Source organism: Podarcis gaigeae, assembly GCF_964106915.1.
Source record: "Podarcis gaigeae genome assembly, chromosome: 5".
In the NCBI taxonomy this organism is placed as follows: Eukaryota; Metazoa; Chordata; class Lepidosauria; order Squamata; family Lacertidae; genus Podarcis; species Podarcis gaigeae.
The window spans coordinates 31,234,682-31,262,131 of NC_139681.1; the positions used below are offsets into that span (position 1 = coordinate 31,234,682).

General features: G+C 41.7%; 1 protein-coding gene across 1 annotated transcript; it reads left to right on the forward strand.

Annotated features, from left to right (window-relative positions):
* Window positions 1–471: 471 nt before the first annotated feature.
* Window positions 472–27,301, forward strand: LOC310845535 (prosaposin-like). The gene is made up of 14 exons (XM_083740708.1): window positions 472–796; window positions 8,665–8,798; window positions 11,108–11,182; window positions 11,803–11,928; window positions 12,266–12,460; window positions 15,231–15,374; window positions 15,866–15,922; window positions 19,423–19,536; window positions 21,203–21,298; window positions 21,723–21,903; window positions 22,057–22,220; window positions 24,474–24,554; window positions 24,813–24,920; window positions 25,094–27,301. Exons 1-14 carry the CDS (start codon window positions 751–753, stop codon window positions 25,127–25,129), a joined length of 1,557 nt encoding a protein of 518 aa, XP_083596834.1. The 5' UTR covers window positions 472–750; the 3' UTR covers window positions 25,130–27,301.
* The last annotated feature ends 149 nt before the right edge of the window (window positions 27,302–27,450 follow it).

Below are 27,450 nucleotides of genomic sequence, written 5' to 3' on the forward strand. Positions count from 1 at the left end.
AGCAAACCCCTTTGCTTTTTGCAGTTTCTGTATTACCATTACCTAATTGCCTTAGGCCACAGCCCTATACACACTTAGGGACACATTATTTGTGAGTACGTACGTGAATATGGGACTTATCTGAGAGTATTTCCACCAGGAGTGACTTGTTACTCATCAAAAGATTTAAGATCTGTTAAATATGCCATTATTTTTGCACTAGGGAAGTTGCAAAACGGTTACTTCTGAGTGTGTACCGCTGCATACACAGGATCGGGCTGCACGCAATCCCGACGAATACATTTATTCGCAGGCTTTTTGTGCTCAGCAAACGCTGAGCAAACACAAAGAGGAGGGGGTCAGCTTCAGCCGCCCCTCTCACATGACTTTGCTTTCATAGCCTTCTAATCAACCATCCCGGCCTTTTCCCGTCTATGACACAACTCCCCTCCCCTCATGTCTGAGATGAATCAGTGTCACCAGACCCGGAGAGGATTGCAGGGAGCTAGGGAACCGGTGGGGGGACGCTTGCGCACTACGAGACCAGGCCGACGAGGAAGAATCGGTTTTTCTTCTCAGTCTACCACTGCGCTTGCGCAACAGCAGCAGTGCGGGAGCGGGGCTCCCGAGCTTCAGCCGACCCACCGGTGCGCACGCGCAGTAGCTGGCTTTACCCCCTCCCTCCCAGTCGGCGGCACGTCTTGTTATATAGGCTGCCTGTCAGCTGACCCTCCCGCATTGCAGACGGCGCAGCCCGAGAGAAAAGCCGACATGCAGTGCTCCACTCTCCTCGTCCTCCTTTGCTCGCTGGCGGCGGGTAAGAAAGCGAGGCCGCGCCCTCGGTCCCGTTAGCAGCTATTCATGTTATTGTTATTATTCAGGGAGTGGAAAAGCAGGAAGAGCCGCCCTGGGGTGTTCGTTGCTTTGCTTTGGTTGGGCTTCCATTTAAAAATAAAAAATGGTGGGCTCTTGGCTTCCCTCAGGAGGAGGAAGGAGGGCGACGAAGGGGGAGAACAGCACAGAATCTTCGCTTTACCTCAGAAAACGAAAGCGGCGAGGTGCCTGGGAGGGGAGGGTGGCTTCTTTTTTTCCTTTCTTTTTTTAAAGGGGGGGCTCCGCCTTCTTTCTTGGCCGCCATTAGAAAGCGCCCCTCTTTGCCCTGCCCTGTCTCTTCTCTCTACAAGGCGACCTCCCCCCCCCCCCACCTCACCCTGCGTTTCTTTCCGCCACGGTGGGCAAAGGATTTACTATTAGACGTGCCCCTACATGCCCGTTTTGAGCCGCACCTTGAGAAGACGTCCTTTAAGACCTGCGTTTTTTATATTTCGGAGGCCGCCCAGATACTATTATTGTTAATGTTTCTGCAAGGCATAGTAAGACGCCCTTACAGTGAAACACGCTCTGGAGAAAAGCGCAAGTCGCCGTCGGGTGTGTTTTGAGGGCGGCCTCGGGGACCTGTTGTTTGTTTATTGCCAGGCTTGGGGCGTAGCCGAGTTTCTGCCCTCTCCCCCTCCCCCGCACCTTATATGGGAACTGCCCGCCCTCGCCGTCAACTGAATTCATGTTTTTTTTTAACACACTCGTTATCCCCACTCCCCTTTCTGGCCAAACAGCTGGTCAGTGGTTTTGCAGTTGCATTTCTGCATAGCTGAGGCTGCTCTGATCAGGAGGCTGGGGTAGGCGACCCCATGCCACCCCAAGGTCCCTTCGGACCTCAGATGACTCCCCCCCCCAAAAAAAAGGATCCATAGTAATCCAACAGTTTCCCAGCAACTGCTGTTCAAATATCCGTGGAAGGCGAAGGTGTGAAGTTGACAGGTTGTCCTCTCCTACCTGTTCACAACAGCTGGCATGGAAGGGCACAATGCTTCTAGACGTGGTATTTCATGATTGGTGCATTGTTAACAGCACCTGGTCCTTCCATAAAGTTGTCTTGTGGCTTCCTCAAATGCTTCAAGCATCTTTGTTTCTGGCATTTTAGCCCTGTTTTTATTACATATATGCATTCCCTGGGCATGAAAATGTCATAATGCGCCACTGAATCAAGCTTGCTCCCAATAGATAAATAAGCTGTGATTCTTCCGGTGTCTGGCTCTTATTCCTAGTTGTAAATTCTTAACTCCACTTATGGTGTTGCCATTCCATCAGTTCCTTTACGTCTCAGCTTTGCAGCCTTACCCCCACAGGAACCAAATACTTGCTTTGGTGTGTTGGAAGCTGTTCTATAGTATAAGCTGGATGCAAAAAGCACTGCATTGAAATTCCTGCAGAAAGGTTTCTTTTGAAGAATTGCGGTTGATGGCAGCTGCAGTATATGATGTGGAAAGCAGAGAATAAAGCCGTTGAACCAAAATATATGCAGAACAGTAGCAGCTGGAACAGCATTGTAAATAAGCCCACGAGCTTTCAGGCCACAAAATGGTTTAGCCAGTCATGATATATTGAGAACCTGAAGAAAAGGGGGCAAGAAATAACCCAATTCTTAGTTGTAGAAAACGATCATGCCAGGATTTAGCTAGCTACATTTGTCTTTTCAACAAGAGGACTGTAAATTCTAGAAAAGTAAAATTGCTACCATCAAGTATTTCTGGAATTTGCTTTGGATCTTGAGGATTGTATCTAAGAGGCATACTTTGAACATGGTTTCTCACCGCAAATGATACATATCTTTCTCAAAGCATCACATAAACTTGTGGGTGGATGATCCAAAGAAAACTTTATCTTTAGGGGTTAAATTTTGCAACAATTAATGTTGCAGCACCAAGTATGACGAAACACGGGTTGAATTGAACCCTGAAGGTTTGTATACTGGTTCTCTAGATAGACAAGCAGTAATTTTAAAAGGAATGGAAATAATCAAGTGCATCATGCAAAGGAAATACTTTCAAAGTTACCTGAGGTGGAAAAACATATTTAAGGACTATAAGCCAGTTACTGCTATCTAGAACACCCTGGCACTGCAGTCAAGTGAAGTTGGAGGGTGAGGAGTCTGCTGACTCTCCCTGTGATAGATTCATAGACTTTCTGAGTTTGAAGGGATCCCAAGGGTCATCTAGTTCAACTCCCCACAGTATAGGAATTAGTCCCAACATCCTCTTTCCAGGAAGGCCAGGTGCCCCTAGGATGTTCCTAAGGCACAAGCTGTCCAATGTCTGACCCCAGCAGTTGGGGTTTAGTGGTATACTCCCCTTGCACACTGAGCTTCCACAGCTATCATGCCTAAACAGTAGCAATTGTCTGCTGCTCCTGTCTGCTGCTTAAGAGGGTGTTCTTGCTATACTGTCACTTTCTCTGAACTCGGCAATGAATGACTTAAGAGCCATCTAGCTTGTTTATTTAAGAACATTTATATCTTGCTTAATACAGTAAAAAAATTATGTGATACTGCTTTTACAGAATTATTACTAAATAATTATGCTCGTTCTTGAATTACTATTTGGATGCTTGTAGAATGCAGCAAATGGAAAGGGAGGTGAGTAGCCCAAGCAAAGGCATCTGATATTTTGTGATAAATATAAAGCTAGCCTACTTAGCTAAAAAACAAAAAAAAAAAACCTTTCAAAATGGAAGTGATCCCAGCACTTAGGGAGAACTAGTGGAAGTGGTGCTTTCATCTAGGGTGGATTATGTCACAGCAATTTAAAAACCATTTAGATCATGATTTAGAATTGCAAGAGGAAAGGCAGATCTTAAGCTAATGATTTATGATATAATCCAAGCTTTGTGTAAGTTAGCTCTATCCAAAATGCAGGTGTGACTAAAATTCATTCCATAGAAATTTAGGGAAGGGCAGAAAACAAAGATTTAAACTCACTTCCTGCCTGCCCCTACCCAACTAAGGACAGTTGGGATGCAGTTTAATTTGTACAGGAAATACACCAGAAAGCAGATGTGTTGCTTAAGATTGCACTGGTAAATCAAGTTTCCTATTGGTTCATCTTTCCTAAACAATACTGCAAATTTAGCCACTAAACAATACTAGTTTGCACTGTTTGCACTACTGTTTATAGGAGGCATTACAACTTTGTCACTCTGCATATATCGTTTTTTCCGTACTTTTTTCTAATAATAATAATTTATTTATATGCTTCCCATCTGACTGGGTTGCCCAAGCCACTCCGGGCAGCTTCCCACAAATTAAAAACAAAGTAAAGCATCAAACATTAAAAACTTCCCTTTAAAATATTTGCTAATACTGTAAGGTCTTTTTTAAAATCAATAATAGTTATGTCTGTGATGTTTTAAGTATAGGAAATACATGAACATAAATCCTTGGATAACTTCATTGCTATGTTTCATTTCCACCCTCACAAACAAAACGCCCAGGACTTATAGGGCTTAGAAGGTCTGATTTTTAAAAAAACCTGCTCTATTTAGTTCAATAACAAACTGTTTCATGGGGTGAAAATGAAATGTATGTACTTCATAGGTAAAGCCTGAAAAGTGGTCTCTTTGGGTGGAATTCAGTACTGCACTATTATAAATGTTCCATCTGTGCAAGCATAGAGAGAATGCCCCCCACCTCCCCTGTGCACTGTTCTGGAGGTTCTCCCATCCCCCAACTATTTTTGGGGGGGGCATGCCCATTGTGCAAGTGGAAGTCATTGTCCAGGGCTTCTGTTAACCAGGTTCAGTTAAAGGACGTTTTTCAACCTATTTGATACATTACTTGATTAAGTTAAAGAACTTTCATGCTTTTATTGAGGTTTATCAATAATCTAACTATTTGAGAAATTGGATATTTTTTAAAAATCCAATTTAAATCAAATCTGGGCAGATCTCTTATTTTATTTTAAATTAAAGGCATTGATTTTTAGTCACCCTCCTTTTATTAAAGTTCTCTGTTGGATGATGAGCACCTAGCTGTGGTTGGATTTATGTGTATAGTATTGCATAATTTTAAATAAACATTTTTGCTTTTCCAAAGCTTGGTGCCTCAAGCCTCGCCTTTGGAGATAACTTATCATTTGTGAATGATAGTTTCTGTAAATCTGGTGACTCACAGCTGCATCTTGGCAAAGTATCAACTAAATGGATCACTTCAGTTTTTAGTTTTTCTTTCCTCCTTGCTTTAAGGAAACAAAAGAGAAAATGCCTTGTATTGGTTTGAGGTATGAATGCATTCCACAACATGCATGTGAAACAAAACTTGGTATATAAATTGACATAATAATAAATACACAATTATAATTGTAAGTGATGAACAACTCAATGGAGTAAAGTTAAAATCAGTTTAAACTATGAAGTCTGAATTCACTTAAAAGGCCTGCTGTAATAAGTATTTAGTATTAAACTGACTAAGCATTTGACCTGCTGATTTAAAATACATGGCAAAAATGCTGCCAAGTAGACAGTGAACTGTCATCTGCACTGTGATTCTGATATATTGAAGTCTCTTGGCTCTGCAGAATTTGAGGTCCACAAGTGCACCATTTCATGAGCTCACAAGCAAACTTCCGCCTCTTCCACTCTCCTCGGTCCATATTGGGTTGCAGAAACTATTGAGCCAAAAACATGTTGAAATTGAGATCAAGGGACTAGCTTACCTGTGACCATTTAATTTAAGTTTGAAAAACCTCTGACAATTTTGTATTGAAACTTTTTTCGTCCACTGGAGAACTTTACTGCAAATAGACCAAAACTTCTCAACTTTTGCCTCTAGAGGGTGCTTCTTGCCTTGGTTAAAAGCACCTTCTAAATCCATTATTCTCAGATGTTTCAGTATGGGACATAGCTGTAAATTTACTGTATCTTTTAAGCCCTTTTAACAAGAAAGGCATGCACATTTTCATAAATTTTATGGAAGCAAGTTCCAGTGAGTTTTCTACATCTGATTTAGGATTGTAGCTCTAAAGAACAAAAAGAATGTCACTTAGCTGTCATTTCTTTTGTAAAGTCTTGCACAAAATAGGAGTGACCTTTGGTCAGTACAGAAAGCTCGTAAGTTGCGCAAAATGACTGAGCATCTGACATTGAAGCCTGTGGGAAGGGAGCACTTTATCAGTAGCTTGTGTCCTTGCAAACGTTAAGTATCTTAGCCTGTCCTTGTAAATAATCCATACTCCCCCTGCACTGCCAATCTTCTGCTCTGTTTGACATTCACCCACCCGTTGCCAAGATGTTTTACGTGTGCAACTCTAATGCAGCATCTCTGCTGGTTTGCAAATCCCTAGCTTCAGCCAGCTATACTTGGTTCCAGTGCTGGTATAATGCTACATTGTGATGAATGATGGGAAGGGAAGGAATATTTTGCACGTGAGAGGAGCACATGTGAGCTTGAGACTTGCTGCTCTAACCATGATTAAGATACTGGGTTTGTAATAAGAAAAAAATTGTGAGTTTGTGTGTATTAATTTCAGTGGTACTTGAAATATGTGCTTTAGATTGCAAAGTACTGCATGTTCCAAAGGAAAGATTTATCTAGAAGTTGATTCAGTTTCGTGTGCAACATAGTTCTCTGTTCGCATAAGATTTGCAGTGTTACTTACCATAATCAGTAATGTAACTTGAAAAAGAAAGCAGCTACATCTGCATAGAACTATAGAATTCTAGGGGTGGAAGGGACCATTAGGTTCATCTAGACCTTTTGCCTGACGTGGGCCCAGAACTTTGAGATTAAGACTCATGCTCTACTAACTGAGCTATCGTGGATTCTGGTACCATTTAAGAAATGTCTATCATAGACATCAGTACTTATTGGTCCCAAGATCACACTGAAATCATTCCACTGCAGAGTACAACACTGGTCCCACTATCGGAATGCTTGTTTTCTGAAATCTTAAGTTATCCGAACACAAATAATTATACTCAAACCTTGTTACACAAACATATCTGAACAGACACACTTTGCCTGCTTCCTTACTAGATTGCGTTTTGTGGCAGCCATTTTTGGCAGAAACCATGGAGGGTGGGAAAGAGATCAGACAAATTCATGTTTTCTCTCTTTGGCTTTTGCTGATTAGCTGCAGCAGTTTCAGGCAGAAAGCATGGAGGGCAAAAGCATGGATTAGAAATGTTCCCATATGAAGTAATGGGAAATCATCAGTTCATTATGCAAACTCTCTTAATGAATGATTTCCTGAGAACGCATTGTGTTAGGAAAGCAGCTCCTGCATGTAATGGTAGGATCAGGCTGTGTCTAGTAATAGACAAAACCAGCTATTCACAGGCTGCTTTATATCCTTGTCCATCCCAGTAAAATTCCCCATGAAGCTAGATAACTAAAAGTCTCATCAGAATTTCTGTAGTTACATACAGGTAGTTTCCAATTTCCATGTTCTATAGACTATAGGACAGGCTTCCTTAAACTCTGCCCTCCAGATGTTTTTGAGACTACAGTTCCCATCATCCCTGACCACTGGTCCTGCTGGCTAGGGATCATGGGAGTTGTAGGCCAAAAACATCTGGAGGGCTGAGTTTGAGGAAGCCTGCTATAGGAAGTGGAAGATTGTATGACTGGAAAATTTATTGTGATAAAGACCTCATGTCCCTGTTTGCACATGCTCAAACTCTCCAGTTCTTGCCTTACTGTTGAAGATGGAAGAATTAGAGGTTTTAGTGGCAAAGCCATTATACATTATAGAAACAATAAACTTGGCAATAATATTTAAATTGGACTAAATGCTTGATGTTCTCTTTTGCAGTAATTGAAGTGCTCTCTTTATCATCAAGCCTGAAATGTTCATAATTGAGTAATCCAGTGAGTGAAGTATTGATGCTAGATTGACCTTGCTATCTTCTGAATCGTAATCCATTTAAAGCATTGTGAATTTGCTATAACAATATTAATTTTAAAACACGGGAATAAAATAAAATACTCCCAAGTTTTATTTCTGAGCCTCAAAGCTGGGAGAGGGAGCAGCAGCAGCAACTATCCCCCACTGCCTGGCCTTCACAGATGCATGCAGTACAGCTCTTGCTTTCATTCTTAAATTAAAGCAAATGTCCATAACCACCTTACTCAGCTTTGTTCCATTGTGAATTTAAGATAGTTTCCTGCAGGGGGCAGTACTGGAGGAAAATCCAAGGGCAGTGGCTCCCAATTAGCCAAGTACTGCAGACCCCCGATTTTTCAGACGCCCCAAGCTATTTGAAAATTTTGATACCTCAATAGTAGTTTTTGTTACGTGAATGGTGCCGTGGACCCCCTAGGTAGGTTAAAATACATACAATAAATAAGAAATAAAAAAGCAATAGTGATACAACTTAAAATTATACAGCATCTGGCACAGTGCATTAGTTGCTACAACAGGCAGAAATTTTACTAAGCAGTCTCCCACGACCCTCAGCAATTTCCAAGTGATCGGGATGGAGGGGAAGTTTGGGAACTACTGTTCTATAGGAAACAAAATTATCTATAGGAAACAAAATTATCTAGCAGTTCTTAATTGGTGGATGACAGGTGCCTCACAACATGTTAGCTCATCAGTTGTCAGTTTCTCTTACTCTAATGCATCTGTATTTAGTAAATGGTGAATACACAAAAATAGCTTCAAATGTTTGATGTGAAGAGTGCTCTGGCAGTTAATGCTAACCTAGGTCTGTTCAGTTGTGTATTCATTTCTGTTGTATGAATTTATCATTTTTATTTCTAAGGTTCTTTAAAGACCCTCAGCAGAATGAAACTACTTAAGTGGACTTACCTGTTTTTGAACAAATAACCTGAAAACTAATTTCCCCCAACAGCTTTGTCAAGCCCCCTCCTACTGCACAGAGAGTGCGCAAAAGGTCCTGAGGTATGGTGTCAGAACCTGCAGACTGCATCTCATTGCAATGCAGTTAAGCATTGTCGGCAAACTGTTTGGAACAAGCCTACAGTGGTAAGTCCAACTTTTTGATGTGACAGTAAACTGGAACTAATTTTTGTTTCCCTGGTAAATTTAAATGTTCTATAATCCATGCTTTCTGAACAAAGCAAGCATACCAGCTGACTGTTTATATTGGTTTGCAACTAAATAGAGCTTTAGAAATGTAGCCTTATGAGGCTTTGCCCTCGGGCGGGAAAAATATTGTGCCCGGGAAAGGGAAAATGGGAGTCAACAGACACTCAAGGAATAGTTTCAGAGAAAAAGCTTTATTTCTACCATCCATGAACTGGTAGAAGGTCAAGTGTGATAACTCACAAAAAGCATGCACGAGTTCACAGTCATGTGCACAGAGCATATATACCCTTCCAGTTCCCTCCCCTTTTCTCCTCCCTCAGGAGTCCTGCCCATGAGTTCCTCTGAGCATAAACAGAAAGCTGTCTTGGGACTCTTGGACTCTTGGCACCCTTCCCAGGAATGGGGGAATGAGAAGCCAAAGGGGGGTGGGTCGAGGAGCCCTGGTGGTTCAGCATGTCCAAGATGTTGCAACCAAATGAGATAAAAGTCAGTTCCCAGGCCTGAGTATTTTGGCAATGACAGAGCCTATTCATTAGCCTTTTGAAGCCTTCTCGTGCTGATAAAAGAATAACATTTTGCCTATGTACAAAAGGAATTTTGGACAGTTCTGAACAGTTTTGAGGCCTGTGGTGATTTCACAGACAGGATTTGGGTATCCTGTCCCTTCAGTAATACTTAGGATCAGAACCCAAAGCCTTTGGCCATGCACTTGCATATCTTTTGCTTAGAAGGAAAGGGGAGTGATGACTCGCAATATACATGCATATACACTGAGCATGATAACTTGAGTTGAAAGAAAACTAAGTTCTTAGAACTTTCAAAGATCAAGGACAGGTCATCACTGAGCATAACTGTCCCTTTATGTGAAGGAACACACAATCTGGCAGGTTTTTGGTGTTATGCTCCATGTTATTAAATGTGACCCAATTTCTCTCTCATCAGCTACAGTTTATATTTGACTAAGAACAAATGTGCCCATGTACACTTTAAGAGTTTATTAAAACGGTTCCCTATTTTATCCAAACTAGGAAGCTGACTTAGTGCTTTTGCCGCCTGATGTAGCCTACATGAAATTTATTGCAGATATTTATTTATATCTCATATTTCTTGCCAATCCCAGGACAGGTCACAATAACATAAAATCACAAAATAAAACAATAATATTCCAGTATTTTGTTTACAACAGACAGGGATAGCTAAAATAACACAATTAAAACAACAATGTCTCCAACATTGTCACAGTGTTGCACAGTGAGTTCCAACTGAATGTAGAAGTGCTGCCATATCATTACCAATACTGCCAAGAGATCAGGGAGAATCTGTAGTGTTTCACTCCCCTATCCTTCTCTGACAGATCATGCATCACGGTGACCAAGGGTGTTTCAGCCAGAACCCTGGTTATAATTGCTCAAAAGAATCAGTTCCAAAAGTATCTGAAGATGTCCACCACCCTCTCTAGGACCTTGTTTAAAAAGGGGGATATTAATATAAAGGGACGCGGGTAGCGCCGTGGGTAAAACCTCAGTGCCTAGGACTTGCCGATCGCATGGTCGGCTGTTCGAATCCCCGCGGTGGGGTGAGCTCCCGTCTTTCGGTCCCAGCTCCTGCCCACCTAGCAGTTCGAAAGCACCCTTAAGTTCAAGTAGATAAATAGGTACCGCTTTATAGCGGGAAGGTAAACGGCGTTTCCGTGTGCTGCACTGGTGCTGGCTCGCCAGAGCAGCTTCGTCACGCTGGCCACGTGACCCGGAAGTGTCTCCGGACAGCGCTGGCCCCCAGCCTCTTAAGTGAGATGGGCGCACGACCCTAGAGTCGGACACGACTGGCCCGTACGGGCAGGGGTACATTTACCTTTTACCTTAATATAAACTTTGGGTTCCAGGGAAAGCTTCTGGGGTTCTTGGAAACTGCTGGTACCGCACCCTTGAACAAAGAAGTGTTTCACTGCCATTTGGATCCACCCAGTCAATCCCCTTCAGCTTCCTCTTGAAAGCCATGATGGATAAGAGTTGAGGCTATGTGTGATTGAACCACATCCTTGGGTTGCAGCAGCTGAATTTTCTCCCACGCAACCTGACAAGATGGTATTCTAGATCCTGCTACTGGAACAGTTATCAGTGGGTGGTGTCATGGTCCATGTGAATGATGAATTGTAATTTCTCTTAAGGGTAAGAGGCAATACTAGTGTAGTACTGGGCAATAGTATGCACGTGTCCTTATTGATCAAAGCTGTATGTTCTCCTCAGAAAAGCATCCCTTGTGACTTATGCAAAGAAGTTGTAGCTGTGGCTGGCAAGGTCTTGAAGGACAATGCCACGGAGGTAAGAGTGGAACTTTGGTGTGGTCTAATCCGATACATAATTTGCAGGATGCTAGTTCAGTTGATAATGCCCCTTGTATAAAAATGTACAAAACATTACATTTTCTAAATTGGAAATTCCCCTGTTGAAATTGAGTGGTGGGGATGTTGGATAACATATTCATTATGAGCCCTTTAGGGACAGAATTATTGAAATGTATAAAACATTGATGTGAGCTGCTCTGAGGCCTTGCAATGGTGCAGGAATCAAAGTCAAATACAAAGTTCATCCCCCAAATAGCTTCTTTACTTGAATTCCAATTGCATTATCAGATTGTTGAAATCAGTGTAAAAAACAACCACCTTATAACTCTACTGGTAGACAAAGGCTACCTGACCTTCCTTGTTAGAAGGGGAGTTACTACTTTTATTTGGATTCCACTACATAAGGAGCTACAGATTGCAAGAGTTGTGTCTTCTGTTCAAGTTTTTAGTGCTGATTTTAAAAATTAGCTACAGGTACACTAATTTTAATGACCCTCTTTCGTGGTTTGGGAATCATTAAGGGTTTCTTTCTGAAAATGAAAGGTAGGCAAATCTGTTCAGTCCTTGAGGCTATAAATCACCTGTTTTCTGTTACAGGAGGAAATAAATGCCTACATGACTAAAGCATGTGAGTTTCTTCCTGACCAAGAACTGGTATCTCAGTGCAAGGAAATGGTGGATGCTTACTTGCCAAATATTCTGGATATGATCAAAGAGGAGCTTGTGAGTAGTCTACTGAAACTGAAGCAATTTTATTTTATTCCGAATTAATTGGACAAGCTAAGCAGGCGTGAACCCGTGAATCTAATACTTCTCTTTTTCAAGCATCTAGATGTTGTGTGGTGTGGTGGGTGATAAACCTTTGATGGCTAGGGCTAGAAGAAGTGTTAGATCTGGTAATAATAATTGTGGAGTGGAGCTTGAGCAAGTGCTGGCTGCTTAGCTCCTGTTGTTATTTCTACTTGATTCTTGGGGGTCAGGTACTTGTCTGGCATTTCTTCTTTGGAATTTAAAGTAGATAGAAGCAAATAAACATGAAGTATTGTTTGTTGATCTATAGGATAATCCTGAAGTTGTATGCAGTGCACTCACGTTGTGCCAGTCTCTTCAGAAGCATCTGGCAACATTGAAATTGCAGAAACAGCTTCAGTCTAACAAGATTCCTGAACTAGATTTCTCTGAACTGGCATCTCCCTTCATGGCTAACGTGCCATTACTACTTTACCCCCAGGACAAACCCAAGCAAGAATCTCAGGTGAGAATGTAGCATGTCAGATCTTAACTGCAATGGGACTGTACAACAAATGGGTTATTCCCATGGATAATTCTTAACAAATATAGCTTGACTGTACTCAAAACTCTGGAATACAAGCCTGTACAAAATAAACTTCTTTGGTTTCAGCATTAGCAGTCTATGTAGCTGATGCTTTTGGCAAAGTGTTCTACTGCATCTGCAAATTAAATTATCCAAACCTTAATCGGTTTATCAGCCTGCTTCTTTACCAAATCAGAAGTAACAAAATAGACGTATCAAGACACGTAACTGAGAGGTCAGTTCTGCTCATGCAGAATTTTTATCTTGCTGTACTCTGGAATAATAATGATACAACCTCTCCAGAACAACAACAACAACAACAACAACAACAACAACAACAATAACAATAATAATAATAATAATAATAATTTATTTATACCCCGCCCATCTGGCTGGGCTTCCCCAGCTACTCTGGGCGGCTTCCAAAAAAATATATTAAAATACTGTACATCATCAAACTTTAAAAGCCTCCCTAAACAGGGCCGCCTTCAGATGTCTTTTAAAAGTCTGGTAGTTGTTGTTCTCTTTGACATGTGTTGGGAGGGCATTCCACAGAAGGCCCTCTGCCTGGTTCCCTGTAACTTGGCTTCTCGCAGTGAGGGAACCGCCAGAAGGCCCTCGGTGCTGGACCTCAGTGTCCGGGTAGAATGATGGGGGTGGAGACGCTCCTTCAGATATACTGGACTGAGGCTGTTTAGGGCTTTAAAGGTCAGCACCAACACTTTGAATTGTGCTCGGAAACGTATTGGAAGCCAATGTAGGTCTTCAAGACTGGTGTTATATGGTCTCGGCGGCCGCTCCCAGTCACCAGTCTAGCTGCCGTATTCTGGATTACTTGTAGTTTCCGGGTCACCTTCAAAGGTAGCCCCATGTAGAGCGCATTGCAGTAGTCCAAGTGGGAGATAACCAGAGCATGCACCACTCTGGCGAGGCAGTTCGTGGGCAGGTAGGGTCTCAGTCTACGTACCAGATGGAGCTGGACACAGATTTGACATGTGCCTCCATGGACAGCTGTGAGTCCAAAATGACTCCCAGGCTGCGCACCTGGTCCTTCAGGGGCACAGTTATTCCATTCAGGACCAGGGAATCCTCCACACCAGCCCGCCTCCTGCCCCCCAAAAACAGTACTTCTGTCTTGTCAGGATTCAATCTCAATCTGTTAGCTGCCATCCATCCTCCAACTGCCTCCAGACACTCACACAGGACCTTCACCGCCTTCACTGGTTCCGATTTAAAAGAGAGGTAGAGCTGGGTATCATCCGCATACTGATGAACACCCAGCCCAAACCCCCTGATGATCTCTCCCAGCGGCTGCATGTAGATGTTGAAAAGCATGGGGGAGAGGACAGAACCCTGAGGCACCCCACAAGTGAGAGCCCAGGGGTCTGAACACTCATCCCCCACCACCACTTTCTGAACACAGCCCAGGAGGAAGGAGCGGAACCACTGTATGACAGTGCCCCCAGCTCTCAGCCCCTCAAGACGGTCCAGAAGGATGATATGGTCGATGGTATCAAACGCCGCTGAGAGATCCAGCAGATCTAGGAAACAGCTCTCACCTTTGTCCCTAGCCCGCCGGAGATAATCAACCAGTGCGACCAAGGCAGTTTCAGTCCCATGATGAGGCCTGAATCCCGACTGGAAGGGATCCAAATGGTCCGCTTCTTCCAGGCGTGCCTGGAGTTGTTCAGCAACCACTCACTCAATCACCTTGTCCAAGAATGGAAGATTTGAGACTGGGCGATAGTTGGCCATCGTGGCTGCATCTAAAGATGGTTTTATAAGAAGCGGTTTCATGACCGCCTCTTTCAGCGGGTCTGGAAAGGCTCCCTCACAGAGGGAAGCATTCACCACCCCACAAAGCCCATCGCCCAGCCTTTCCCGGCTAGCTTTTATAAGCCAGGATGGGCAAGGATCAAGGAAACAGGTGGTTGTTTCACTTGTCCAAGCACCCTGTCCACACCCTCGGAAGTAACAGATTGGAATTGATCCCACGCAATTTGACTAGACAGGACTCTAGCACTCTCCTGCCCCGGACCTGCTCCCACGGTGGAGTCTACGTCTACCCGAATCTGAGCGACTTTATCTGCAAAAAACTTTGCAAAATCATTGCAGGAGATCATGTGGCCTGTACTGGGCCCCGATGTAACAGGTGATTCCGCTAAATTGCGAACCACCTGAAAAAGTCTCCGGCTGCTGTTTTCTGCAGATGCAGTAGAGGCGGTGAAGAAAGTCTTCTTCGCCGTCGCTACCGCCACTTGGTAGGCTCGACATTGAGCTCTAACCCGTGTCTGGTCAGCTTCAGAATGAGTTATCCGCCATCCGGTGCTCTAGCCGTCTCAACGATTGTTTCATTGCCCTCAGATCCGTGAGAACCACGGGGCTGTCCGGGCTCCATGCAATCGGAGAGGGCATTAACGTAACAGGATAAAATATTTGTTGGTCAGCATTTCACTAATCCTTTGTTGGTTTAAACAAGTTGAATGAATGAGTCTATAAAGATATATGCTATGAATGGATTTTAATCAAGAGTCTTTGGCCCAAAAAAGTGACCCATCCTATTCTGGGGAGCAAACATCACTGCTTTTCAGGGCCTCTTGTATTATAACTGGTTTATTGGAGGCCTTTTAGAATACTATATAAAGCTTTGTTCAGTTCTTCTTTCAAAGATGTAATCTTACTAAGGTGTGCTAAATGCTTGTCATTGCAGGGAAATGACAATGTGTGTCAAGATTGTGTTAAGCTGATAACTGACCTTCAGGAAGCTGTGAGGACCAACTCAACCTTTGTGACTTCTCTCATTGAGCATGCCAAAGAAGAGTGTGAACAAATTGAACCTGCGTTTGCTGATCTGGTAATTGAATAGATATGGTTATGTTTATCTTGTGTCAGTGGGATAAGTGCTACAGTAAAGTAACGATTCGATTTTTAATGCCATTTTTAAAGACTAAGCAGTCGCTTTTCTGAGGTAATAGTAAAGCTTAAAAGTCTTCTTCCACAGTGGCTCTAAACTCACACTATTTAAGCTCTAATTTTGCCCTATTTGGCAAGCCTGTGGGAAAAGTAGAAACAGGGAGACCAAGTTCAAATCCCAACTTGGTTATGATGCTCCCTTGGTGACATTGCCAAGATCACCATCTCTGTTTACTCATTCTTGCAACAAACTTGAGAGATAAAAGGAGGGGATGTTTGCATCCGTGAGTTCCTCTGATAAAGGATTGGATCAGAAGGCAATTTGTTGTAACATAAGGCAAATTACTTATTTTAGGAACAGTATGGTGGCTTAAATGATATTGTATATATACTATTTACATTCCATCTCAAATCATCTTCTCTTTCTAATAGTGCAAGTCCTACATCTCCCAGTATTCAGACTTAGCCATCCAGATGTTGATGCATATGGTAAGAGGAATATTGTTTGTTAATAATTGCACTTCTAGTTCTGAAGGGGTCATTCTAATAGGTGTGATGTGAGGATTAATACAGTAAATAATATGTATAGGATAACCATGATAGTTTGACAGTGTCATAATTGAAGTGTCTCGCTTGCAGTGGTTCTAACCTTGGGTCCCCAGATGTTGTTGGACTAGAACTCCCAATATCCCTGAACTATGACCTTGCTAGCTAGGGATGATGGGAGTTGTAGTTCAACATTTGGGGACCAAAGATTGGGAAAGGCTGCTTTAGAGGCTGAATCTAAACTGCTGCTTACAGCAGAATACTTGCTTGTTAAATGACCATTTTCTTTAAAGTGTGTTACCCAACCATGTGCAATCATTTTTGTATTAACAAACGTTAAGTGAAAGATACTGAAGCTCCACCTTGGTTTATGGCAGCAAAGATAAATAGCACTTAGATTCATTACTGTATATTTTATCTGCACTTGGGCATTTTCCATACTACTTTCAATGACCCAAGTATCAAAAAATGAATAAATGTTGGCTTTTAAGCATAGCAAAACAAATCTCACCCACGATTTGGTCCCTGGCAAGATTTCCTGCCTCTGAAAATCTGTGCACCATTCAACTGCTTGGTTATTTTCCTGTTAACTTACCATGTCTTCCTTTCTCTCCATTTTGTCAACAGCAGGAACAGGTATGTGAGAAACTTGCTTGTGGTGGTGCCTTGCTTCTCTCCCCCCCCCTCCTCCGCCCCACCCCCACAGCTGTAGTTTAAACTCTTGCTTTAGAGGTAGATGTGGTGTGACAGAATTCAGCTTTGACAGATTCAAGGACCAGACAGTGGCTTTGGAAAAATAGTAATTCCAAGTGCCGAATGAAATTTCATCTTGGCTATTCTGAACCAAAAGGGAGTCCCAATTTTTATTATCTTCTGATGTGTATTTTAGTAATGGAGCTTCAGAGGGCCCCATGAAGCTCATATACTCTGCTTCAAGAGGGTACTACAGCGAATGGGGCTTTTGGAACTCCATAATGTTCTTTGGCCATAGCTGTTAAAGTAACATTTCTAGGAAGACCTTGCGCCTGTCATAGTTTAGTGGCAATATGTGTTGCATGTGTAGTGCTGGTTCTAGTATTGTATTTGAGTGCATGAACGAGGGAAACACGAGGTGAGGGCGGAATGGGGAGAGGAAAGGTTCTTCCATATCTAACAATCGTGCTGAATTTTTTCTCCCCTGGCATATCTGCTCTTGCATGAGAATTCTTTGGGCAACAGACTTTAAAATGCTGAAGCTTATATGCCTTGCTTTATGGTAGCTTAGTTCTGAAGGAAAAGTGCATGCTACTACTTGATGTCCAGTTTACAAAAGGAAAGAGAAAATACCTGGTTTTGCCTGTGTTTAGAAATAGGGAGGACTTTCTCCATCAAAGGCTGTCTGGGTGGAAACACCCATACTAGGTAACAAAGCTTAATCTGTAGTAGGGAAAGCTTCTGCAGTACTTTCTGTTTATAAAAGCATGGTTTTAGAATCACCAGGTGCTGTAGCTGTATAGTATTTGCAACTTAATGGACCAGTCCATATGTTATACTAAACCATGGCTACGGCGACAAACAAGCTGCAGCAAGCCTTGGGCTTCTGAATATTATATCCCACCCTCCTGTGACATGGCTGTGAGGAAGAGATAGGAAACTCTTGCTTCTAGTTCTGATTTTTTGTTGTTTGTTTGTCCAAACCAAGCTTGTGTTAAGCTGGTTTGTTTCAACATAACTGTAACTGAGATTAACCTGATTTTGGACATAATGCAGTTTCCATCTCCTTTTCTTGGCTGTGCTAGGAGTATGTTAACCCAAGGTTAACTGTGGTTTGTTTCTATCATACTAAGCTGTGGTTTATTGTGAAGTCCAAACAAGCTCACCCTCTCTTAAACAATATTCAGTTTGTCCTGAGAGAAGCAGGATGCTGGCATAACTCTTGGAAAATGTGTAGAAATGTTCTTAATTTCTGTTAATTTAGCTATATATGATGTATATTCCAATATCTTGGTACACATTCTTTTTCAAATGTCAAGCAACTTGCACTGTTTTCCTCATATTTAAAAGACCAGTGAACTTAAAAGTAACTACCACTAATTAAATAGCATATTCCATTTGAATATGCTCAGTAGCGTACTGCAGCGGAGAAGGAATGGAATGCAAAGGAGGGAGGGTGTTCATGGGGCAAAGGAAAGATTTATATAATTAAACAAGTAAACTAATGGAACAAATATTTTCTATAAGGTATAAAACTTGCAGTGGTTATGGTAGTTGAGCATGGTATAAATTTTGCAATATCTGTAACAGTCTGCATGCAGATGCACTGAACAGTAAATTGCAGGTAGGAAAGCTTGTGTCTTTCAGATACAGATAATATATTATTTGAGTTCAGAAAAAGAATTCAAATTGTCCAAATGCAATTTTGGTTTTATCAATGGCTGGATCTTGTTCTTTTGTGTGGAAATGTGAATTGGCTACTTCAAAACAGTTTAATTCGAACTGCTAATTAGTGTCATCCTAGAAACACATATTTATGCCTCCTGAAACTGGGCATAAATATGGTATCCAGCAAAGTGCCTTTTAGAGAATCAGTAATTCACTGGCACACCCATGTTTTTCTTGAGTACTGCTTAAATGTAGCATCATGAGGTATGTTGAGCAAAGAAAGCATTGCATTGACTGTGTATCTGCTCTCCTTTGGATTGCCATTCTAAAGCATTCAGCTTTGAGGAAGAAAATCTTGTCTCTAGTCAACTTTTAAGTATTTTGCGCTGTGGTCTAAACCTTGCCAATTAGAAGGTCGGCGGTTTGAATCCCCGCAACAGGGTGAGCTCCTGTTGCTTGGTCCCAGCTCCTGCCAACCTAGCAGTTCGAAAGCACATCAAACTGCAAGTAGATAAATAGGTACCGCTCTGGCGGGAAGGTAAACAGTGTTTCCGTGCGCTGCTCTGGTTTGCCAGAAGCGGCTTAGTCATGCTGGCCACATGACTCGGAAGCTGTACTCCGGCTCCCTTGGCCAATAAAGCGAGATGAGCGCCGCAACCCCAGAGTTGTCCTCGACTGGACCTAACAGTCAGGGGTCCATTTACCTTTACAGTTGAATTACTGAAGGCAGTTCAATTATTGGAGAAATTCAAACTGAAAGCTCAAGTACAGTCGTACCTCTTGTTACGTCAGTCTCCGGGTGCATTTTTTCAGGATACGAACGCGGCAAACCCGTTCATGTGCAGAAGCACTCTATCGCACCACGTGCGTGCGCAGAAGTGGCACTATAGTTGCAGACTTTTCGGGGTGCAAACGGCACCCCGGAATGGATCACGTCCGTAACTAGAGGTATCACTGTAGTATCATCTGAAAGGCATTTGAAACTCCTTTCACAGCTTTAGTGTGTGGTGTACTGAGACTTGACTAGTTCTCCTTCCTGCAGACTATCAGGAAATAATTGGAACTGTTCTTTATGTCTCCAGCAACCCCAGGTTCTTTGTGGCATGGTTGGATTGTGTTCTTCTCTGAAATCTGTGCCTCTCCAGACTCTGGTACCTGCAAAAGTTATCTCTCAAGAAAAGGTAGAACCAGTTGAGGTAAGATTTAGTGTTAAGCAGTCCCTCTTGGTGTGGGATGACATTATCTGGTTCAGCCTTGATGCCACTAATGTCATCCAGTAGATTCTTGCCATCATAACCAGTGGTTGGCCGGATTGCATGTGTACATGAGTGCACCCGCCCGCGATTGCGTCTGCGCAGACACAATTTCCGGCACTGCAGAAGTGAGTCCCCACGCCACGCTGGTTTAGCGCAACGCACAGGGATTCGCCAAGCAGGCGGCTCAGTTCGGGGGCGGCTCATGGGCCGGTTAAACGACCCCTCTGGGCCACTTGGGATCATAACACTTACTACAATATTCAAAGAAGCATGTGGCTAATGCATACCTAGATGAATCCAGCTCTCCATGCACTTCTCGGCCTGTCAAACCCACAGTTCAATAGGAAGAAAAGTTCTGGTTTCTAGGCACCAGAACCATGCTATATAGCTCCAGCCACCAAACTTAATTACTTTGTCTATGCACTCTTTAACCAAAGCCTGAATACATATGTTTATTTGTATGGCAAATACAGGTAAATAACAAAAATATTCAGCCTTAGCATTGTTTTACTATAGTTATCAAGGCTTCTGCAGGCACTTAAGATTACATCTTTCCATAATAGTTAGCTGATTTCTTATTTTAAATATTTATATGGTTTTTTATGGTTTTTTATGGTATGGCTTTCTATATGACCGTTTTAATACATAACTTATGAATAGTGGTGCATACATAATTTTATAAATAAAACGTGTAGGCAGATACAGTTGCTTTGTTTATACAATTACTTGACAAAGAAAACCATAGTTGGGGAGGAACCATAGTTCAGTGGTGAAAGAGCACATATTTTGTATGGAAGAATGTTCCATTTTCAAGCCCTGCATAGACCTTTAGAAGGGGTCAGGTAGAGGTGATGGCAAACACCTCAGCCTGAGACCTTGGAGGACTCTTGCCTGGCTGAGTAAATCTAAGCTCAATGGCATTATAATCTGACCAGGTATGAGGCGGCTTACTGGGAAATGGATTAGTGATTTTGATAACTGAGTGTTATTTAAATTGCCTGGCATTTGTTTGTTCTTCCCCTCTCGGCACAAGCAGTTCCTGCTGGATGGCAAAATTGTGCTCTGTCTTCTCCCTCCCTGCCATATATACCTGGGCTTTTTTGGATTCCATCCACATGCTATAGTTGAATAGCTTGGGACCATCACCCTAAGCCCCTTGTCTCTGCACATATAATTCTGTAGTGGAGGGAGAAAATAAAAAATTGTGTTAGTCTTCTGCCTTTCCACAAGTAACAATTGGTACTCACTAAGCAAAATGTTTTTTTGTTGTATGGGAAGAAAAGTAAAAGTCTAGATTGTCTAGTACTCAAAAGCATTTACAATTTGCCACAGCTAAGCATGCAGCCTTAAATGTTAGCCTCAAATATTGGATGCTGTCCATAGCATTTAAAAGTTACGGATTTCATTTAAGGGATTGCACAGACTTTAGTCGATAGTAGAACCTGAAAATAATACAATTTAGGTTATTTTTTTCAGAGACAAATACAAAGGATTTATTCAAATGTAATACCACATTTCATGTTTTTGTAGCTGGTGGTCTTCTAGATGTGTTAGATGTTTGAATGTATTCTGAACTGCTGTATATGTTATTTATTCCAATATACAGAATAGCTTGAGTCAAACAGAATCTTTCTCTCTGTGTGATGCATGTACGATAATGGTAGAAGAGGTGGCCAGCCTTCTGGAAAGCAATAAGACAGAGGTGTGTATCTTTTACCTACGTATCTCTTAGGATAGGGGACACTAAATACCTTTCCCCCTAAATACATCTTGCTATCTAGGTGCTGTTTGCTTTGATTGTTAAAGAAGTGTTAGTATCATACACGATGTCTGAGTTTTTCCAACTTCTTATAGATAGTATTTGATGAATCAGAGTCCACATTTTCCTTTGTTACGGTTTTGTGTAATCCACATTAAATAGCTGTGTGCCACACTGAAAGGAATTAAGAGTGTGGAGTAATAAATAGGAGAGGTATTGATATCTCTTTGCTAAAATAATGTATTAACTTGCTCAACACAAATAGCTTCAGATTCTAACTTGGTAAGTAGATGATGTCCCTTTACAGTCTCTGTAACTATTATCACGAAAGTTACTTTACTTAACATTTTCATTTTGTATGTACTAGGAAGAGATGGTTTATGGAATGGAGAAAGTCTGTTCTGTGCTACCTGAAAAATACCGACAAGAGTGCAAGGACTTCGTGGATGTCTATGGGAAGTCTATAATTGACATGCTTTTGGAAGCAACTGATCCTAAAATGGTGTGTGTGATGTTGAGGTGCTGCTCAGACAATACTTTGCCTGCTGGTAAGAACTTAAGGAAACAAGTACTCTACACTAAGCACTCCTACATGTTTTTAGTTGGCGCCACACGGGTTTTTTTTCTTTTCAGTATTGCATATTTTAGTTAAGTGGCTATAGGAAAAAACTTTGAACATTGGACTCTTCTTGTATTTTCAGAAAAAATTGTTCCAGTGCAGCCGCAGGTTGGGGACATCTGTGATGTCTGCAAGATGATTGTTGCATATGCTGACAAGGAATTGGCAAAAAATGCTACCACTGCTGAAATTGAAGATTTTCTGGAAAGAGTCTGCCGCTACTTGCCGGCGTCTGTCAGTGACCAGGTAAAATAGATAATTAGTATTAGACACACCTGTATTTAAAGCTTAAAACATTATGTGTGACTAGTGAGCAACATTGGCTTCTGCTCTAATCTTCTGGTTGTATGTTGTAACCATGCAAGGCTTGACACATGAGCACAAGACATACTAGGTACTGTGATCTATTGTATTTCCCTTGCCTGTTGCATTAATTCTTTCCTCTGTGAGAAGGAGCAGAGCACTAGCCTCCTGGTGACCTGGCAGAATTAATCTTTCTCCTCCAGTGCCTTATTAACTAGTCCTTAACTGGGGTGGGATGCTGATTTGAGTGGCTAGTGGTCTTATTTCTCTCTCCTTCCCCATCTCCTATGAGATGTTTATGTGGAGTTTCACCAGCCTAAACCACAGAAATAACTTGCTGTCTGCTTAGCTAGCATATGCAACTGTTTGAGCATTAAGAGCACAGCATATTGTCAGGGGTGGAGGATCAAAAACACATAAGTAACAGGAATGCTGAAGGATGCACAGAGGAGTGCATCTCAAACAGCCACAAAGAATACAATCACTTCAGTGTTTCACAGTAAGTTGCTGGTACATTGAACTTAGCACATTGTAGACCTGCAGTCAAAGAAAGGAAGAGCAAACATTTCTGCAAATCCCTTGTAAAACAAGACAGGTTGCTGTACCCACAGTTTATTGCAACTGACTAGGAAGCTGTAGTTGCTTGCATTGCGTAAGTGTAGCGCAGTGGCAACCTCTGTCCTATCTGTTCATTGAGTTTTTCTTGGCGAGGGCAGTCATGTGAGGACTCTGAGATCCAAAACAAAACCGGATGTGGACCATGGGTAAAATCATTTACCCCATGATGTATTACATTAAAAGTCATTTGCCACATTTGCTTTTCATGCCAGCAACAAACATGCTTATCTGCATTTAAATGTAAAGGGGCACATGTGAAACACAGGGATGCATGCTCTTACTTGTATCGGTTAACCCCTTGAGCTGTTGAAATGAGTAGGACACTTGTCCCTTCCCAGAGGTGATGTGTTGGCTCCCATTCAGCATTGACTTTATCAGGGACAGAATCCGTGGACAACTTTATAGTGGGCATGAGTAGAATGATCCATTATTCCCCAGATTATTCTGTTCATAGCAGCCTGGGTTAATATTGTTAATAAATTCACAGTGAAGGTGCATATTTTGGCAATTAAATTACCACCTGGCAAATTTTAATGTTTGTACTAAAAACCTGTCAGTAACACATTCATAGTTAACATTCAGATAGTGCATACAAACCATGGGATGCGGTGGAGGGACATGTTTCAGTGCACTTTTCTATGGGAATAGTAGATCTAGAATGGAAAAAGAGGTGTCCACAATAGTTGATATACTGGTGCTACCAGCGTTGTGTAAATCACCTCTAATGTCTCATTCTTTGGTAATGCTAACAGTTTAAGTCCCAGTCACCAAATGACTTGAATTGTATATTGCAAGTCCATCTGAATTTACAAGCTATGTGTGTTGTGTATGCCCTGCTTTGGGAGCCTGTGGCCAAAAGCAGCATGGACAAATAAATGTATAATGTGTGTACAATAATAAAAAACACAGTAGGTAGTATTCAAAGCCTTTGTTCTATTTGCACAAGGACTTTTGAAACTGCACTGGGATTTCCTCTCCCTGTGTGTCTCCGCATGCCCCGTATAGCTGTTCTGTGGCTTATCCCAGACCTCTTGTGTAGATTTGGGGAGGGGGAGAGTTCACTGCACAAACAGAAGTCATTGCATTAAGTGAAAGAGTAAACTGGATACCTCCCAATAGGTAGTATTCAGCCAAGTTAATAATTTACATTCAGATCATTTCAGGAGAATCTAGTGCAGGGGTCTGCAAGGTTTACCTAGCCTGGGCCAGTTCACTCCAGCAGAGATCCCTCCATGGGCCGGATCATGTACTTTCCGGCGCCTGCGCAGATGCAATTACCGTTGCCGCAGAAGCGAGTCCCCGTGCGCTTTGCTAAACTGGCACAGTGCGGCGCAGGGACTTGCCAAGTTGCCGGCTCGATTTAGGGGTGGCTCGTGGGCCGGTTAAACGACCCCTGATCTAGTGCATACTAAAGTCTTCCACTGAAACTACTGAGTTTTGCATATATTAACTTCAATTGAGTTGCATTCAGTGCAAAGAAGTGGCTTTAGTTCCTTACTGTTTTTAAAAATCATATCCTTGATTAATTAGCAGGGGCTCGGGTCACGTAATCTTTACTTTTCCTTTGTTTATCAACAGTGTGTTCAGTTTGTGGAGCAGTATGAGCCAATGGTTGTGCAGCTATTAGCAGAAATGATGGATCCCACTTTCGTGTGTAGTGTAAGTACCACAGCTAGTATGGCTGTTCATATGTAAAGCTGATTGATACATTAATCCATGGGATGATACCCAGCTAGGACATTGTCTGAGAACAATCTTTGAAAGTCCTTTGATTTTAATGGGTCTGCTCGGTCCTAGTGAAACTTGACACTTTTATCTTGGGAAGTTATATGTGGCTTGTAAGAACTACTGGGAAGGACTAATCTATGTTTTTATCAAAATGGAAATTGGAGCTGCAATTAATTGTCCATCTTGCAGAAACTTGGAGTTTGTGTGACATCATCACATTCCATTTTGGGATCAGACGTATGTGTCCGGGGACCTGGTTATTGGTGTAAGAACATGGAAACTGCAGCCCAGTGCAATGTGAGTAAATGAGATTTTGGCATACTTTTATATTCCTGTGGGCTTCCCAATATTTCTGGCATCAGCTATGCTAGAATAATGACCTAATGAATTTTTTTTAGCCATGTTGTTAATATTGTGGAAATTGAGTTCACTCTGACCTTGCCTTGAACCTCTCTTTCTTTCTCTCCTAGGCTGTTGAACACTGCAAACGTCACGTGTGGAACTAGAAGAGGCGCACTGGCTTTGGCCAAAACTTTCGTTCTTGAAGAAAATGAGGCGAGCATTAGGCTGGCAAGAATGAAACCTTGGTATCCTGATCTCTCCTCCTTTCCACTTGACCCCCACCTCCATTGAAGTTCCTTTTTATGAATTTTCTGGTAGCCGTGCTACTACCCTGGAAGGATCCACAACGTTGACTTAATTGGAGTTTTAGTTTATGATCTGTAAGAATAAACAGTAAATCATCAATGTTGATCAATTGGCCTGAGTGCCTTTGAGAAGGAGTGCTTATGAAGGACACCACTGCTATATCTGGATATTAAACATAGCGACTAATTTTTAAAGGCGCTCTTTTTGGTGACTGGCTTGCTAGAATATGTGTCTTTAATGCTGTTCATTAAAACACCTGTTGAAACTATATCCACTTGCTTTACAGTTGATTGGTTGAGGAATTCCTTAAATTCTTTGGGCTGGGGCACAGCTGCATAACCCACACAGGAATACATTTCCTTCCACAGAAATAGTCCAAAGATGGAATGTGAATATGCCCATGGCTTTTGTGCAGCTATGGCTCTTAAGTCTTGAGACCATCATGGAATTCATTAGTGTGTTGCCAGAGTTGTGTTCTCATTAAGTAGATGGCTGATAGCCCATGTAGTTAATACGGAGTGTTGAATTCAGAGCCTATGGAGCAGGCAATACCAGTTGCTACTATGTGTATCCCAGCTTTACTCACCAGGTGTTCAGGATAGGTGCAACACATTTTTAAAATAAATAAAACTACTTTGGCTGCTTTGGGGTGGGGTGGGGGGGAATATAAAACTAAAAAGTTGCCACAAGACTGGAAAATCAAGCTGTGTACCTAGTGTGCTTTGACTGACAATTGCAATGCATGAAACTAGCTCCCTAGATGAGGACAGACTTGCCACTCTGTTTTTTGTAGGAAGAGTGTCTGAATGTAAAATTCAGAGGAACCTTGGCAAAGTGGTATTGATAGTGTGGTTTGGAAAAAGTCGTATTTTTTCATTTGGGTTTTGGAAAAGCAGATCTTTTTTTAGTGTTTCCATCTATCATTCTGCAGTGCTGCTGCTATCTTGCACACTGCCGCTATTTGCATGACTAGACATTCTCCTAGATAGTGATAGCGCTAAGTTCAGAATATTTAGCCACAAAATGTCATGTGATAATAGTATGCATAATGACATTTGGTTGAGGACACCTAGTATGTGTGCACAGAGATGGCTCATGAAGCCAGTGATGGTAATCCAAGGCCTAGATTGTGGATGGTGCCATTTTCTAGTTTGTTTGTAGCTTCAATATATTTTTCCAAGTTTCATCCAAGCTGGTCAGCTTGAAAGCTGAAGAACAGTACTTGGTGGAGGGGTGAGAACTATCCATTACACATAGTGCCCCATAACTCTTGAATGCATAGTTTTCTAAACAATTTATTCAAGGTAGAGGATGGTAAATTTTAAAAGTCAAATCTCTTCAGGGTTTTTTAGTTTTAGCATGTTAAATTTAGGCACACAAGATCTTTGAAACTGTTTAGTAAAAAAATTGGTTTGGAATGGAGAGCAAACTAATTTTAATGGCAGCAAACTAATTGTTCAAAGAAAGCTGTTGATTGTTTTCATGCAGCTTTATTTTATACATCCTAGATGTATTGAGGGCATTGTCTTGATTTTTATCCAACAGATGTTTATGTCTGCTCTTTGGCTCCAAGTTCTTGCTACTTGAAAATGAATATACAATTCAAAACAGCTGTTGTGTTTTGTTTTAATCTTACTGCAGATGTTGATGCTGGCATTTGCTTAATTATCTCATGCACTGATACTAGGGTGAACATTTGCTGCCTCTTAGTAATGACCTTTCTTCCTTTGAGGTTGTCAGATTTTAATGCAGGGCTGCGTAATGCAGTTGGAAGTAGACACAATTTTTTTTTTGGCTTGAATTTCTAAAATGTGTGGATCTCATAGAAGGTGATTCTGTAATGGACAAGAAGTCTCTCAGAACTGGGATCTTTCATCTTTTTGTGTGTTCTAACATACTACATGTTTTCGTTTTAGTGGCATAAACCTTTCTACCTTCTAGGTATAAACTGGGAGAAAACAAGAAAATGCTTTAATAAACCACTTTTTCCATTAAAGCTTCTGTAATTCAAAATAAAAGTCTTAACTAAATAAGTCAGCTGTGCGTCTTTTTAAAGAAATGTAACTTTGAAGTTGGTGAGGCCTTGAATGTGGTCCTGATTGAAAGTAACTTAGTAGTGTGCTCCTAAGTGTACTGTAGTAAACTTTGGAAATTTCTAGGGTTGCCTAAATAAATAAAT

Bases quoted from the DNA above. Each gene is read 5' to 3' on its own strand.
- LOC310845535 (XM_083740708.1), top strand. From the start codon at position 751: ATGCAGTGCTCCACTCTCCTCGTCCTCCTTTGCTCGCTGGCGGCGG. The intron at 11,929-12,265 runs GTGAGTAGTCTA...GTTGATCTATAG, and splicing joins ATATGATCAAAGAGGAGCTT to GATAATCCTGAAGTTGTATG. The intron at 15,375-15,865 runs GTAATTGAATAG...TCTTTCTAATAG, and splicing joins AACCTGCGTTTGCTGATCTG to TGCAAGTCCTACATCTCCCA.